Source organism: Cucurbita pepo, chromosome 3 (assembly GCF_057944985.1).
Source record: "Cucurbita pepo subsp. pepo isolate OVF chromosome 3, ASM5794498v1, whole genome shotgun sequence".
In the NCBI taxonomy this organism is placed as follows: Eukaryota; Viridiplantae; Streptophyta; class Magnoliopsida; order Cucurbitales; family Cucurbitaceae; genus Cucurbita; species Cucurbita pepo.
The window spans coordinates 18,044,395-18,058,242 of NC_141800.1; the positions used below are offsets into that span (position 1 = coordinate 18,044,395).

Genomic DNA, 13,848 nt, shown 5'->3' on the forward strand with positions numbered 1-13,848 from the left:
AACACACGTAAATCAATGAAATTTCGCCACGTGTCAGATTCGATGTATAGGTGTCGGCAACGTTAAACGTCGCCGTTTAAAGATTGCATTAGAAGGAATAATTGCTTTATTTAAAATGATCGTGGTCGACCCGACTAATGGGCCCATTAATAAATTATTTTTTGTTTTTGACCGGAAAAAAAAAAAAAAGGTGCATTATTTATAAAAATAATTAACTAATTTTTTATTTTTTAATTATTTAGTTCAATGATGAAGATCAAACATCCACTCCCCACTACTTCATTGTAGATTAAAGTAAAAATTAATATTCCTTGGAAAAATAAAAGAAAATAAGTTTATATTATTTTGTAAATTTTAATATATGATTATCTAAATATTATTTAGTATCTAAAAATATAATAAAATTTTAAACCCACATTCGTACAAAAGAAAAATAAATAATTATAAATTTCTATTATTTTGGGCTTTGTCTGTTGTAATAAATATGTTGCCGCATTTGCCCCAGCACCCCACCGTATGGTCCAGACAATTAATATATATATATTTTTTCAAAAAAAAAAAAAAAAAAAAAAAAAACCACAATAGTTAGAAACAAAAACATATTTTACTCTAAAATAAAATAAGTTTTATTTATTTGAGTAACAATTTAATTATTGTAATTTAAATTTAGTAATAATTAGTTTTTTTATTGTTAGGATTTAATAGGATTATTTAAATTTGAAAAGGAATTAAATTCTTAAAAAACCTAATTAATTCCAAATGGGTTAGAAGCCTAATTAATCAGAAAAATAAAAAATTAAGATATTTAATAGACAATTCTAAAAAAGAAAAAAGAAACAAATTTAATTTTTATATATACCATTCCAAATTCTCCATTAAAGTAACTGATGGGAATTGAAAAGGCTTGGAAAAAGAAACAGCATAAAAAACTACATTATGAAAATAAAAAGGAAAAAATAATATATAACTTTTTATTGGAATGAAAATAGTTTTTATTTTTGTTGGATGGATTTAGAGAGCTCTTGCTTTGATGATGTCAAAGCTCATCTCACTCGGATCAGTTGCCTGTAATTCAACTTGAATTCCATCCAACTCTCTCTTGAATCTATCCTTCGAGCTAGCATATAACATCTTACTTCTTATTTTCGACGTGTCGGGTGACCTACATAAACAAATCACAAAATTAACAAATCACAAAATTTTAAGCCGATAAATTACATTTGAAAAATTTGAAAAAAATGAGATAGGAGGAATGAGTTAGGATGTTATGAAAATGATGTGGGGAGATAATACCAGGCAATGAAGTAAATCTTGCTCTTCTGACAATTCTCATCGGTTGTGAAATCAAAATCAAAGACAGCATAACGGCACTCATTGGCAGGGATGGAAGCGGTGAAATCCGCATAGGTTTCATCGTGACCACCGACCTTCTCTACCATGACCTGCTGGATCTTCTCATCGATCTTGAACACTATGAACCTGTATTTTCTCTTGGTCTTCAGATCCAAAAACTTGAGCTTGCACTCATCGTGCACTGCCATTCCTGATGATGAATTTGCCTATCAAGATTGCAACAAAACAAAACATCCTACTCAGTTTTAGAACAAATGTAAGAGAAACTCAATCAAGAACAGAGACAGAAACATACCATAATGTCTGATTTCTGATGTCCCTCAATGAAACAGAGAGCGAGAAGAGAGAGAGAGAGAGAGAGAGAGAGATTTCGTGATTTATTTATGTATTTTGGATATCTCAAACTCTCCTTAGCCTTTGTCTGGTCTGACTAGCCTTGTAAGGTTCATGTCCTTCACGTAAAAGGGTTGTGATTTTGAAGCTCTTAACGTTGTTATATTTAAGGTTATTTTGACCATGTCTTCCTCTTATTTGGTTGGCCATATACCTCGCTGTTTCTGTTGCAAAATAACCCATTCATACAATACCTAATCTGCAGCTTAAAGAGAGAGAGAAAAAAGACCTGCCTAAATTTTGCCCTTTAAATGTTGAGAGCATAATCTTCAATCTGTGCTGCGGCTTTATTTCAATTGTTTGTTTAGATTTTTAGAACCACACACACATGTATGTATCTGCATCTATGTATGTGTATGTATATATGCCTGTATATTCTACAAAACCTTAAAGAGATGAAAAATTATTTATATATACAAGTGCTAAAACCACTTGGAACTCTACTAGTTTGTAAAATAAATCAGAAATGAAGTTTTCAAGAAAGCAAAATTTATATATGAATTTCTTCTATAGAGAACGTGAATGATGCGTTACTTGAATCGTACCAATTGAGTACAAGTATGACAAGAAGATGGGTCATCCTAAATCTATATATCTAAAATATTCCATAAGACAATTTGTGGGTCTACTTAGGGTGCCTTAAAAAAGGAAAAATAAAAAGTGGAGGCTCAAGAGACTTAACACTAAGCAAAGATAAATAAGCGCAAGCGGCTCAATCGCGCATGAACTCTTATAAGTTTAGAGACTAGAGGATGAGCGCGGTAGATCTAAAGAGTATCAAAGTGAAGTGATGAACATGTCAAAGACAAGGCAATGAACACGAGCCCAACATAACCCATTGACGTTGTTGAGGATTATTGGGAGTGAGTCCCACGTTGGTTAATTTAGTGGAAGATCATGGATTTATAAATGAGAAATACTATCTCTGTTGGTATTGAGCTTATGCTCTCAAGCTCAAAGTGGACAATATCATACCATTGTGAAGAGTCGTGATTTCTAACAGACTCATAGTTTCTTACTTAAAAACCGAGTTTCATTGAAGAAAAGCACAAGGGCATACCAAAAACAACAAGTAATAGAGCTTCTATCCTAGGACTCTGGATATCTAACTTCAATTGTTCGGACCATTCAATCAATGCACCATAATGAGGCAAATAATGCAAAGGAATGTTACCCAGATTTTCTCCAAATCGAGGAGTTAATGGGAACCTTGAAGATTCTACACTGCCACCATTGCCAATCTGTGGAGAATGGGATACAAATAATTCCATCCAATCAAACAGCACAACACGTTAAGTCAAAATGCATTCACGTTAGAACAGTCTACTCATGAAGAAATGAAATGATTTGAAACAGCTGGTATATGATTGAAGATTGAGAATGAACTGGTTTACTTTTTGTTTGTACACCTAAGAAAGAAAGAGAGTTTCTTGACAGAGGAACAAGCTTTCGAGTTCAACTGATGGAACATTTTTTTTTTTTAATACATTCTAGCTTCTCTTACTAGATGATTGAAGATTTTTTTTAGCTTATTGCCTAGAATTGGAAGATTGCAAGTTAAATGGAGGATGAAACGACAATCACTTCCAAGAAACATGGATCTTACACAGAAGAACAAGAAAAAAACTGGCCGCTCCTGAGAAGAAACGTTTAAGTAACAAAAAGATGGGCGTTCAAGGGAGTATTTCAAGAATTGAAACATCAAACTTAAGAGAACAAATTGGTGGATTTATACCCCTTCAGAGTTCAGGAATGAAAAAGAAATTACTCCATAAAGTACTGATGTGTAAGAATCTCTTATAAATTAGATTCGAATCTGGAGTTCAAGAGATTGAAGAGTGAGTGGAAGATCAAAGTTTACTAAACATGGAATATTTTCTTTCTATCATGAATCACAAAAACTAAATAAATATATCAGCTCACCAATGCAGGTCCTAGAAATATACACATCAAACCTCAACAGGCCTCATACCAATGGAGTTAGTATTCCTCACTTATAAACCCATGATCATTCCCTAAATTAGTCGATGTGGGACTTCCATCATCCAACACCTCCCCTCGAACAAAGTGCGCCTCCACTAAGACTCCTTTGGAGTCTTAATGTGGGACTTCCATCATCCAACACCTCCCCTCGAACAAAGTGCGCCTCCACTAAGACTCCTTTGGAGTCTTAGTCATTTTTGACTGCCTTCGAGGAGGGGCTTGGCTCCTTTTCTTTAGGAGTTCTTTGTTCGATATTTGAGGATTTGAGGATTTATCAATCTATTGGCACGACTAAGTTTAGGGCGTTGCTCTGATACCATGTTAGACGAACACGACTCTCCACAATGGTATGATATTGTCCACTTTGAGCATAAGCTCTCATGGCTTTGCTTTGGGCTTCCCCAAAAGGCCTCATACCAATGGAGTTAGTATTCCTCACTTATAAACCCATGATCATTCCCTAAATTAGTCGATGTGGGACTTCCATCATCCAACAAGTAGAACACTCACATGTTCAACCAAGGCAAGCAGATTTTGTTTCATATCGATCGAGTACTGCCTAATTGCCCAAATAATCATGCAGTAGGAAGTCATTGAGCTTCTCAATCCTAGTGGACAAAACGCTGGTGGATTTCGCTCTTGGAATAAGTGAAAACAAGAACATTACTCGTATGAGAAAATTTCTAAATTACTACGTGAAAACCAAAAAGGAAACAATAATCAATCTCTCCATCTTTCTAACTCAACGAAGCAGAAAATTCTACTTTTCTTGATTCAAGAGAGAGAGAGAGAGAGAGTTACTTTCATCTTATTCTTCTTTGCTTGGAGCTTCTGCGGCATTTTCCTTTTCTTCTTTCTCCCCCGATCAATTCGTAGAAACATTGGCATAAGAACCACGAAAAAAATGAATGAACTGGAATAAACAAATGATTCTACAGATTAATCCAAGATTATAAGTTACTTTGAAGGTGGAATTCATGTCGCTTCTTCCTGCGCGCGAAAGATCATTCTTCTTCGGTATATCGTTGGCCCCCGCCGCCAGGAATTTCCAAACTGATTTTCCGCGGGTCTCCGTCTTCCTAAATCCTTGCCCGAATTTGTTTATAAACCGGGTCTGCTCATTAACCCGACTCAAACCCGACGACCTCTTGAAAAAAAAAAAAGGAAACAATAAGGGCCCTACCGGGTTCGAACCGGTGACCTCTTGATCTGCAGTCAAATGCTCTACCACTGAGCTAAGGACCCTTTGATATCGATCAAATCGGATTTTTACTTGATCATTTATTAACTTGACGGCCTCTTTGAAAAAAAAAATGAAACAATAAGGGCCCTACCGGGTTCGAACCGGTGACCTCTTGATCTGCAGTCAAATGCTCTACCACTGAGCTAAGGACCCTTTGATATGGATCAAACCGGGTCAACCATTTCATCAGGAGTTAACCCGACGACCTCTTTGGAAAAAAAAAAAAAAAGAAACAAGTAAGGGCCCTACCGGGTTCGAACCGGTGACCTCTTGATCTGCAGTCAAATGCTCTACCACTGAGCTAAGGACCCTTGTTGTCACGATATGTCACAATTACTTAATTAGAATACAAAAATAAAATAACTTGTCTTAATAAATTAATTAACTGTATTTCAATTGTCTAAATTTAGTCAATTTAGTCTTGATAAATTTTAAATTTAGTTTTTCTAAATTAATTTTTTTATAAAAATTAGTTACGTAGTAATAATAATTGTAATAAAATATGATCTGTAAATAGTTTTTCACCATTTATAATCGAATTAACAAAATTAAAAGTAGAGGGAGCAAAATAAAATTATAATTACAATTAATTTATATATATATATATATATATATATATATATATATTAATTTATTTAAACTATAATCAGATTCATATTTATAATAAAAAATAATTTAATTGTATTATTATTCTACATTAAATTTGAGATTAGACCACCGAACAATCCCAAATATCCCTATATAAACCGGAAGCGGTTTATATAGCGAACAAGCGGAAACGCGATTTCTTCTCCGTCCAAATGGTGAATCCGCGGACAGACAAGTTGCTGAGAAGAACAACTATGGTGGCCACTGTCACTGCTTCATACTTTCTCTTAACCGCCGACTATGGCCCTCAACCCAATTTTCTCGATCCTGTGAGTTCTCTAAGCATCTCTCCCTCAAAAATTTTATTATCTGTCTGGTTCGAAGCAGTAGGATCTTGGATCTTATGTAGGTTAGTTTCTTTTTACTATTCAGCAACCCAGGGATTTTTATCGTGCCATTGACGCGGATTTGTTGGTGTTCTTTTGTCTGTATTTTTCTGATGTGATTTCTGTTTGTCTATTATGGATTCCGTTATCTAGACATTGATAAACTTCCTCTTATCTGTATTCTTTTCAAGCGAAAAATGAATTGCGTTTGCAGTGACTTCGTTTCTTAATCAATTTTGCTTTTTATGCAACTCGTATAGTGTAGTTCAAGCTCTTGGATTTCCAATCATATTTTACTCGCTTATTGTTCTTAATTTTTGTTGCCAGTATATTAGTTGTCGTATATTTCGCCTTGTACTTGATTTAACGTGTAGAACCTAGGTTTTCTACATTCTTCGTCGGTCTTGTTTTCCTTGCTAAATTTACCATTGTTTAACACGATTTATGTTTAGTTTATGAAATTTTCATCCATTGTGTTATAAATTTGTTGAGGCTTTAACATTTCAATGCACTGAGTTTAAATTAGATGGAAATTTTCCTTCCAATACGTTGTCAAATTGCTGAGAGTGAACATATACGTTCATCTGATCTCTTACAACAATCTGAAGTTTGTAGGTTTATGAGTTGCTAATTACCATTTGTTCTTGTTTTTGAGTCATCACTTTCAATGAAATTTATACCTTGCTAGATTTGTCTGTCGCTCATAATTTCTTGATAGTGAAGTGAGATATGAAAACTAAGAGTAAAGAGTGAAGTTTCCCTTTCTATTCAGTTAGAAGCAAGAAGACTTGACATTTAGCATATTAATAACATAAGTTTAGGTGACAATTAACATGGTTTTACTTCTACATATTAACAACTGGAAGGCATTAGACATTTCAGTTCTTTGCCATAACAATAACTTATTGATCTACCGGTGTTCGATCGAATTTTCAGATGTCTAGATGATTGTTCATATTGTTCTGAGTTCTAATGGCCTAATTTGGAATGGCAGATCAAAAAGTTTATACTGTCAACAGAAAGTTCTATTAAGGGTTTCATCTTTGGATCAAATAATCAATCTCAAGGAAGTCAAAGTGAGAAGCTTGGCTCCAATGGTGTCAAGGACAATCCATGATGCGTAGACTCGAGGATTTGGTTACGGTTTTATGCATACATATCTTGAATCTGCAGTTTTTGTTTATACATTTCGTGAAGCGTAGGTCGAGATCAAGCATGAGTAGACCTCTTGGAGGAGACGAATAATGCAGTTTGTTAGATTCTAAGGTGTTGAATGAGTTTGTTATTACCAACTTCATTTAGCATCTTAACCTCAAGAGATTCAAAATACTTTGCATATTTTGGGATTGCTATGATATCATATCAAGTGGTTCTGAACTCCTGTAGAAAAAATGAACATTGCTCTGATTTAGGAACTTTAGAAGTGAAATGTGGTTGTGTGCTGAAATGGTGAGTCAGCCCGAGCTCACGGGAACGTGCTTTAAAACCGTGAGGCTGACGTCTATACGTCACAGGCCAAAGTGGACAATGTTTGTTAGCGTTGGGTTTGGGCGATTACAATTTTCCTATCCTATACAGATTTGAAAGGAATCCAATGATGCTTTCCCAAGAACAATGAAGTTGCTATTTTTGCTCTGAACGAAAGGAGAATAGAGGTATTAAGAAAATGGATTTTTCGACGATCGAAAACTTCAATCCCTTTTGAGGGCCAAATACCTTTGATCGTGTCGGTGTCAAAGAAAAATGAAAAAAGAAAAAAGAAAAAAAAGAAGTAACTTTTAGAATTACAAACTTCGTCCTTCCAACTTTTATATAATATTGTTTCATTACATATAAAATTCAATTCAAAATTAGTTAATAAATAATGTTAGGTGGGCCTACAATTGGGCCTATGATTGGGCCGATGGGCCTATTGGTTTACATTCAAGTTTCATCAATCGGGCTTCGAGACCCGACTGGTTGAAGCGCGGGCTGTGCACTTCTCTTCCAATCGATCTCACAATCCCATTCCATTTCCACTTCGAACTTTCAAATTTCGAATTCCCTTGCGCTCCAAAATCCCAAGATTAGCATTCCATTCGATTCCAACACACAACTGAATTTCGTTTCTCCCTCTGATCTTCCACTCCTACTTCTCTAGAAACTGGCTGTGGTTTCAAAACCGAACATGTCCCCAGACAATCCCGGTGAAGACGCCGGTGTTTCTGGATTTGAATCCCAAGAAACGGAGCCTCATTATGAGGTTGAAGAGCTGGAGCTTGAAGTGAATCAAATAGCTCAGAGGATTCATCACTACAGATCCTCTCTGTCGGCTCAGCTAAAGTCCTCCTTCTTTTCGTTACTCGAGTCCTCGAGGCCTCTCCCCATTGGAGCCTCGCACCTGGAAACATCTGCTTCTCGTCCGGATCATGAAGGTCGGATTCTGTGCCTCTAATTTTATTTAGTTGCTTCACGCTTTTCTTTCTTTCTTGCTTGGAACTGGTAGATTTGCTGACTGAGAAAATGAAGTGAAAGTTTCTTTGTTTTGAATACACATTTAGAAGTGTTAAATTGGGGCGAGTGGAATGCATGTTGTTCTGAATTATTTGATCTGCAATTTCTACATGTTCTACTGCCAATTCAGGTAGATAGAAGGTTTCTTTTGGCTATTGAACAAGGCAACATTATGTAACCAGCGAAGGCTTCTGTCTAACCAAACTGTCTTTCTGTTTCATTTCCTTCTCTGTTCTTCCTGTAAATTGCATTGGGTGAAGGCTTCTGTTCTTCTGTTGGTTGTAGTTTATAAAGTATGATATTTGTTGATTGTTTGTTTTAAGTTCTTAAGAAATATTTGATGATATTTTTATATGTTTAATTTATGATCTATGTTCAAGTGAGTTTAGTTCTCAAAAGTGAGCATAGCTCAACAGTTCTCGACATGCATTCTCAAAATTTTAGAATCAAATTCTCATCCCCACTTGTTATACTAAAAAAATGAGTGAGTTTAGTTAGACGGTAACTCCTCGCTACTTTTGAAGCTTTTAGGCCATTTGGGAAAGCACACCATTAAATCGAGCTAGTTTTTCACTATGTAGGCTGTTCTTGCTGTTTGGGGGTGAGTCTATCAACCTCAGGGGGTAATTCTTTCAGTAACAATAATACTAATGCAGCTGTTGCATCACAAGTTAAAAAAGAAACACATAATTCTTGCTTTAAGCCAAGGGTGTTAGGCAGTCCTGTGAGCTCTGAGTTGAAAGAAATTCTAGGATTTTACTAGATGATCTTTTCGGTATACCCTTTTTGTAGTTTTGTTGATTCGGGTCATTTTTTGCAATAATAGATGATGCATATTTCGATCGATTATGCCAACCTATTATTCGAGCAAGTATTAACTTTTTGGACTCGTAAGTGAGCTTATTGTATGGCAATGAAGCATTATTTCCTACAAACTTGTATTCTGATTGAGAAATCACTCTGTTTATGCAGATGATGAACAAACCACCACAAGAGGTGAAGGCACAGTTCATGAAGAGGGATTAGAAACTGCGAAGAAGATACAGTTGCTTGAAGATAAAATATCAAGTAATATCATCCTGATCCCTACAGTTCTTAAGAGGATGAAAGACTGTATTTCAACTATTGACAATTTGGCTTCTTATAATGGGGTCATTTATCCTGCATTCAAAAGGAAAAAAAACTAGCTGAATTTAACTCGTACCTGACTGTTACTTTACAAGCGAGTCTCGAGTGTAGTACGGTTATCGAGTTAGACGTGTACTGTATTGATCTTTACATTGTGTTGTCGAAAGGGCTGATTTCTCAACCATTTGCCTTCCTGGTATGTAACATAACCTCCTGTCTATAACGTTATTGAAGACAATAGTTTTCCATCTGTTGCTGTATAAAGTTCTTGAAATATTGAAATAGGAAGTTTTATGCCTATTCCTTCAGCTTCTCTAAAGTTTTACTCCTATTTGTTTCACACGACGCAGCTTGCAATTATCGATATCATTCACGAACCTAAAAAATGTAACTTTCCTGCGATTATAATGATAGGAACAAGAACTTGTATATATTGATAAGAGAACATTAACAAAGAGTATCAATTCTCCAATATTTCATTGAAAGAGTATATACATTATGGTATTGCATGAGGGCAAGTTTGTCTATCAGGTGGAGGCAGCTTAAATTGTTACACATTTACAGGAAAGTACATCAACATCAGAATCTAATCTTGGTATAGAGGAACTCACCATCAACCCTTCCATAGTCCTTGCGTTGTCGACATTAAAGATGACACTGCTGAGTCCCTTCCCCACGACGACGATTCTTTTCCCGACAGCGACGAGTTGACATGGCGGTCTCGTTAGAAGGGCAGAAAATCTCCCCACTGGAATCCATTCCTTGACTTCATTGTTCCACATCATCAATCTGGTTCCAGAACTTTGATCCAAAACATAAAGAGTTTTGTCTACAATAACTGCTGGACCTCGCCATCCCGAAACCATTTCTGAGTCGCTGTGCTCCCACGTTCCACTCGATGGGTCGTAAACCAGAGCATAAGCTTGAGAGTCCACAGAACGTTGACGGATATAAATCTTTCCATCCATCACAATCGAACCTTCAATTTCGTTCTGAATATTTGTAATGTCCAAGCAAGGTTCCCATTTGTTGGTGCATGGGTCATATATGTCCCAAGAATGTCGATCACCTGAATTGGAACATAAGCCCCCAATGGCATAAAGCTTTTCATTTAAGACTTCACAAGCAAAGTAGCACCTGTATATGATGATGATACAAGCATTAAGGTAAACTTCAAATGTCCAAATTTAGTCTTTACATTCACAACAAACTATAAGATTCGTCTAGACTTGTAACGGCCCAGGCCCACCGCTAGCAGATATTGTCTTCTTTGGGTTTTCCCTTTCGGGCTTCCCCTCAAGACTTTAAAACGTGTTTGCTAGGGAAAGGTTTCCACACATAAGGGGTGTTTCGTTCTCCTCCCCAACCAATGTGGGATATCACAATCCACCCCCCCTTCAGAGCCCAGCATCCTTGCTGGCACTCATTCCTTTCTCCAATCGGTGTGGGACCCCCACCAAATCCACCCTCCTTCAGAGCCCAACATCCTTACTGGCACACTGCCTCGTGTCTACCCCCCTTCAGGGAACAGCTTCCTCGTTGGCACATCGTCCGGTGTCTAGCTCTAATACCATTTGTCCTTTTTGGGCTTTCCCTTTCGGGATTCTCCTCAAGGCTTTAAAACGTATCTGCTAGAGAAAGGTTTCCACACCCTTATAAAGAGTGTTTCGTTCTCCTCCCCAACCAATGTGGGATATACAAGACTATGAGTTACGCTTTAAATTTTACCAAAAAAAACTGTCTCTATTAAGTCTTCCCTCTAGAAATTTAGAAACGTATTCACTTTGTACCTTTTCTTTTTAACGTAAATCATTATATTGTCAAAGGGTATGTGTGGATAATCATTACCTAGCAGATGACAATGGCGCAACTGAACTCCAGCTATTTGTGGAAGTATCATAGCAGTAAACTTCATCAGTAGCATCTTCAGACCAACTGCAACCACCTAATAAGTAGAGCTTCCTTCCCATTGCTTCAAACCCCATACCCTTCCTCTTAAAGCTGCAAGATGGTAAACTTTTCATCTGTTTCCAACGCCTTTTTGATGAGTTAAGATCCAACACATAACACGAAACTTGTTCAGACTTGTCTCTACACAAAGCATAGATCCAAGTCTCAGCAAGATCATTCTTTTCACGACATGAATACCACTCTTCGCTGTTCACAAGATCCTTCCATCTCTTTGAGACAGATTTCAGATTATGATGGTATTTTCGAGGAACCCTTGAGAGGATGGAAAGAACAATGTCATCTGGCAGCCCAGGTATCAGCGATCGCCCTGTCGGTGGGATCAATTCTTCAAGACCACTTGGACCTAAAACACTGTCCATTAAGTCCGATCGAGAAGTTTAAGCCATTAAACGACTCCTGAAAAGTCAAAAAAAGAATGTGTATTGCTCAGAAATCCTGCATCAAAGAACTCAGAAGAGTACAATTTATATTCCTTGAGCTTAACAAAGCATGATAACCACCACAAGCTATTTCAAGCCACAAGATCAGGAAGTCCATGAATCTGTCAAACATAATCCGAAATCATTAACCTTTTGACAAAGAGTTCAAAACATTCCAGAAACAATTTCACAATTCTAAATTTGTAATCTAATCATCTTTTACGACCCATTTTCTGATCATTTTTACCAATTGGGCTTAGCTTATGTAATTGTTTTATCCATTTAAAAAAAATGCGTCAAGCAGAATGTCTCAGCCACATTGTTTGAAGCAGCAACATGTTCAAAATAAGGCATACAACATGCGCTTTCAACCAGATCATTGAAGAAACAACAATCATTTCAGTTAATAACATTATAAACTGAAGTAATGTTATCGTTCTAAACATAGTAAAGCATCTTTGAGTATCCCTGTAAGTTTATCAAAAGCTTCTACAACCTACGTTTTCCTATTCTCTCGTCTGACTTACGTTCTTCATACAGCATTCAAACCAAATGACTCTATGAAATTACATCATTACTTCAACATATTGCAAGTAACATACGAGAAACAAGAGAGCCTTCTGATTCTATTGGTGCTTAAAACAATTAAGTATTCTCCATATTACTATATCTCTAGAGTCAATAACTTTAAAGGAACTATTGAATTCAATCACTATTCTTCGGTTTTCCATTGAGATATTTAAATTGGAACAGTGAGTGATTTTAGGGTTTGTAGTAAACTAAATTGATTACTTCCAATCTCGTAAATCAATAGTTCAAACTGCACTCAAAGGTAGGAAATCTCTCAATTTTATAGGAACTTCCCAATTACTTCAGAAACTACATCTAACCTTGTTCACCTACCTTGAAACCCATCCTGATATTAAGAAAGTCATCAAGATATTAAGGAATTGCTTGAGAAAACTTGTTTTTTAAGGACAGAGGTTCAGTGAAAATAACTTTGAAAAATCAACTTACAAGCAAATTGAAAAGTAGTTCGTGAGAACAATTTCAGCAGCAAAAATCAAACCATTGTTTTCAAAAGTCTTCCAGAAACAAGCCATTACAGTTTCACTTTCCATTTCTAGTTCCCTGAAGCTGTCGTATATCTATCTAGAAATTAGAACCGAGAACTATTTGATCTTTAATTCCAACAAATCGTCACATACTAAATGGATCAAGCAGGACCGATTGAAACCATAATCTGATCTCAAACACAGCCTGCATTGCACATACAGAACGAGAATTATCTAGTTCACCGAGGTTAACAAACAAATCAAACACTGAAGGCATCAAAAGATAACAAGCCAAGAAAATAGTCCGAATCAAAACCTTAAATCTTAAAAGAAGATGAAAATGTCGAACTCACCGGAGAAATTGATTCGAAATTTCATGGGATAGATCTGATGGTAACGGAAGGTGCTCGTGAAAGGAAATCAGACGGAAGCACACAAAGGCAAAGCTGCGTGTGGGGGTAGATTTGTCATTAGACCTGCTGAGTTTTTTTTTTTTTTTTTTTTTTTTTTTTTTTGGTAAAGTAAGGTTAAATACGGATGTCGAAAACTTTATAAAGAGTCTTAGGCTTCTAAAATAAAATTTGTATCATAAATTTTAAAAAAAAAATCAAAATAATTGGTGTGTTGGACCTAAATTAAAATTCTATATTTAATAATTCATAAATTTTTAAATTTAAAATTTAAAAATTAGATAGACTAAATTTGTAATTTTAAAAGTTCAAAGACTAAATAATTTATGAATTAAATTTAAATTTTAACTCAATAACTTCATCTAAGTTAAGTCATACGAGGAATAATAATAATAATCAGGTAAATAATAATTTAACTTGATTTAA

At 35.7% G+C, this 13,848-nt stretch overlaps 4 protein-coding genes and 3 non-coding genes across 9 annotated transcripts; 2 read left to right on the forward strand and 5 right to left on the reverse strand.

Annotated features, from left to right (window-relative positions):
• Positions 1–822: 822 nt before the first annotated feature.
• Positions 823–2,321, reverse strand: LOC111791834 (actin-depolymerizing factor 7). Its single transcript, XM_087122822.1, has 4 exons — positions 1,980–2,321; positions 1,649–1,910; positions 1,294–1,559; positions 823–1,162 (listed from the first exon to the last, which is right to left on the reverse strand). Exons 2-4 carry the CDS (start codon positions 1,649–1,651, stop codon positions 1,012–1,014), a joined length of 420 nt encoding a protein of 139 aa, XP_086978948.1. The 5' UTR covers positions 1,652–1,910; positions 1,980–2,321; the 3' UTR covers positions 823–1,011.
• Positions 2,322–4,902: 2,581 nt separating this feature from the next.
• Positions 4,903–4,974, reverse strand: TRNAC-GCA (transfer RNA cysteine (anticodon GCA)). The gene has a single exon. It is a non-coding gene; the product is annotated as a tRNA-Cys (tRNA).
• Positions 4,975–5,053: 79 nt separating this feature from the next.
• On the reverse strand, positions 5,054–5,125 carry TRNAC-GCA (transfer RNA cysteine (anticodon GCA)). The gene has a single exon. It is a non-coding gene; the product is annotated as a tRNA-Cys (tRNA).
• Positions 5,126–5,211: 86 nt separating this feature from the next.
• TRNAC-GCA (transfer RNA cysteine (anticodon GCA)) lies at positions 5,212–5,283 on the reverse strand. Its single transcript has one exon. It is a non-coding gene; the product is annotated as a tRNA-Cys (tRNA).
• Positions 5,284–5,708: 425 nt separating this feature from the next.
• Positions 5,709–7,298, forward strand: LOC111791881 (UvrABC system protein A). Of its 2 annotated transcripts, none has more exons than XM_023673383.2 (2): positions 5,709–5,889; positions 6,941–7,298. In XM_023673383.2, the coding sequence occupies exons 1-2, from the start codon at positions 5,773–5,775 to the stop codon at positions 7,061–7,063; spliced, it is 240 nt and encodes a 79-aa protein (XP_023529151.1). In that variant the 5' UTR covers positions 5,709–5,772; the 3' UTR covers positions 7,064–7,298. The 2 variants fall into 2 exon arrangements, 1 of the variants encoding a protein (XP_023529151.1); XR_015420399.1 differs by having other exon boundaries at positions 5,766–5,889; positions 6,883–7,020.
• Positions 7,299–7,471: 173 nt separating this feature from the next.
• LOC111791880 (uncharacterized) lies at positions 7,472–9,875 on the forward strand. Its single transcript, XM_023673382.2, has 2 exons — positions 7,472–8,360; positions 9,412–9,875. The coding sequence occupies exons 1-2, from the start codon at positions 8,114–8,116 to the stop codon at positions 9,624–9,626; spliced, it is 462 nt and encodes a 153-aa protein (XP_023529150.2). The 5' UTR covers positions 7,472–8,113; the 3' UTR covers positions 9,627–9,875.
• A 139-nt stretch (positions 9,876–10,014) lies between these two features.
• Positions 10,015–13,503, reverse strand: SKIP4 (SKP1 interacting partner 4). 2 transcript variants are annotated; one of them, XM_023670447.2, is made up of 3 exons: positions 13,366–13,503; positions 11,416–11,934; positions 10,015–10,704 (listed from the first exon to the last, which is right to left on the reverse strand). In XM_023670447.2, the coding sequence occupies exons 2-3, from the start codon at positions 11,895–11,897 to the stop codon at positions 10,110–10,112; spliced, it is 1,077 nt and encodes a 358-aa protein (XP_023526215.2). In that variant the 5' UTR covers positions 11,898–11,934; positions 13,366–13,503; the 3' UTR covers positions 10,015–10,109. The 2 variants fall into 2 exon arrangements, with proteins under 2 accessions (XP_023526215.2, XP_023526216.2); XM_023670448.2 differs by having other exon boundaries at positions 13,329–13,449.
• Between the last annotated feature and the right edge of the window lie 345 nt (positions 13,504–13,848).